Source organism: Glycine soja, chromosome 19 (assembly GCF_004193775.1).
Source record: "Glycine soja cultivar W05 chromosome 19, ASM419377v2, whole genome shotgun sequence".
Taxonomy (NCBI): domain Eukaryota; kingdom Viridiplantae; phylum Streptophyta; class Magnoliopsida; order Fabales; family Fabaceae; genus Glycine; species Glycine soja.
The window spans coordinates 39,879,053-39,880,881 of record NC_041020.1 but is presented as its reverse complement, the minus strand read 5'-3'; the positions used below and the strand labels follow the sequence as shown (position 1 = coordinate 39,880,881).

The 1,829-nt window shown below is 45.3% G+C and overlaps 1 protein-coding gene across 1 annotated transcript; it reads right to left on the bottom strand.

Annotated features, from left to right (window-relative positions):
• Positions 1 to 560: 560 nt before the first annotated feature.
• Positions 561 to 1,829, bottom strand: LOC114398826. Its single transcript, XM_028360955.1, has one exon. It carries the CDS (start codon positions 1,827 to 1,829, stop codon positions 561 to 563), a length of 1,269 nt encoding a protein of 422 aa, XP_028216756.1.

The following is a 1,829-nucleotide window of genomic DNA, read 5'->3' as shown; positions in this document are numbered from 1 at the left end:
TCTTTTAAACAAAACAAATAATGTGAGACTAAACTTTCTGAAATGTTTGACAAAGTACAACATCATCTTCGGTCCAAACAACTAATAAAATATTGCAAAACTCAATGGTAAATAAACAAATACAAGGGCCCTAAATGAAGGTCCAAAATCAAATTATTTAAATGTCTATAGACAGAAAAAATTATATAACATTAACTGATTCCATTAGACCCTGATCAAAATATTATTAAACAAATATACCAAGTATTTGGCTGCATCGTCTTGCATGGTCAATCTTGTGTCAGCTCCATTCATATGAAACACAGGTCCATAACTTTTCCATTGAAGAATACAAAAAATGTAATTTCAAGATGAATGAGTGAGTATATACAAAGGTAGGAACAAAATTGGTCAGCTACAGGCAAACTTCCGTAAATAAATAAATAATAATAATAACATGAATTTCCTTATCATTATTATTATTATTTTCCCTTGGTGTTTTATTATTTTTCTTATTATTATCATCATTATTATCCTAACTATTAACTAACAATTAACAATAAAAAAATTAAAAGAAAAAACTAACAATCGCTATAGACAGAAGAATCTACCACAGACGAACAAATTTGCCTCATGATGACATAATTAAGGTCGTGATTACTCACACCACGTTGAACCATCGCGGAATCCGAAAACGACGTCGTTGAAGAAGCAGCACTTACACTTGCACTTGCACTTGCACTTGCACTTGTTAACTCGGGTATTGACTCGGACGAAGCTATCAAATTAACGTTCTTGTTTTTCCACACAAACTCGCTCCCGCCGACGAGTTGACTCAGTACAGCCGACTCGGACACCGAGTTTTTCTTCTTCCTGTGCTGCGTGGCGGCGCGGACGATCTCCACCACCACCGTGCCGGAGAGCCGCCGTACGCCGCGAGCTCCGCCCATGATAACGGAGGAGACGACCGCGCGCTGAGTTCTCTTCCCGTGCTTCTCCGTTTTCGTGAAGAGAATGACCGAGTCGGGGCTCCGATTCCTCACTCGGGCGAGAGGGTCCTTTAAAATCAAGAGGCTTCTCACGTCGGCGAGCATGACGTGTTTGAAATTGCGTCTGACTCGGCCGAGTAGCATTGGGTAGCACGCCCAGCGCCGGAGAGTGAGGGGGACTTTGTCGAGGAAACTCGAGAGCGAGTTCTCCGGGTCGAGTTCGGAGGCGTCGAAACTCAGCACCGATCCGTAACTCAGTGAGTGGGACCGGTTTGAGTTGGTTCTTGTTTTGGGACCCCAAAGTGGTTGTTGTTGTTGTGTGGTTTTGGAGATGAAGCGATTGGGGTCGAAGGTGGATTTGGGGTGTTGGCGCCAGCGCGTGGAGTTGAGGTGCGCGTGGAGGTGCAGCAAAGAAGAGAATGCGGTGTTCTCTTGAAGAATAATATGGGTGAATTTGATGGATGAGGAAGGAGAAGGGAAGAGGAAAACGACGTCGGATGAGGAAGTGAGGGAAGAACGGTGGAGGAGGCGGAGGAAGATGCGGAAGTCTTGGAGGGGGGTTTCGTCAGGCACGTGGCAGATGAGGAGGTCGGACATGGATTTGGTGCCTCTGCGGTGGAGAGTGCCCATGCGCTGGAGAGCCAGGTGGTGGGGGGTGGGTTTAGGAGGGTGAGTGGGAGGGGTGTGAGGGGTGTTTGGGAGGGTGGAGAGAGTAAAAAGGAGGAGAGTTGTGAAAAAGAGAAGGAGGCAGATTGAGATAGTGGATTGTGCTTTGGAGACAAGAGACTTAGAAGGAGAAGGGAAGTTGAACTTGGCTTTGTTGTCTTGAGGGAATAACACCAGGAGCATTGCTCTTGTCAT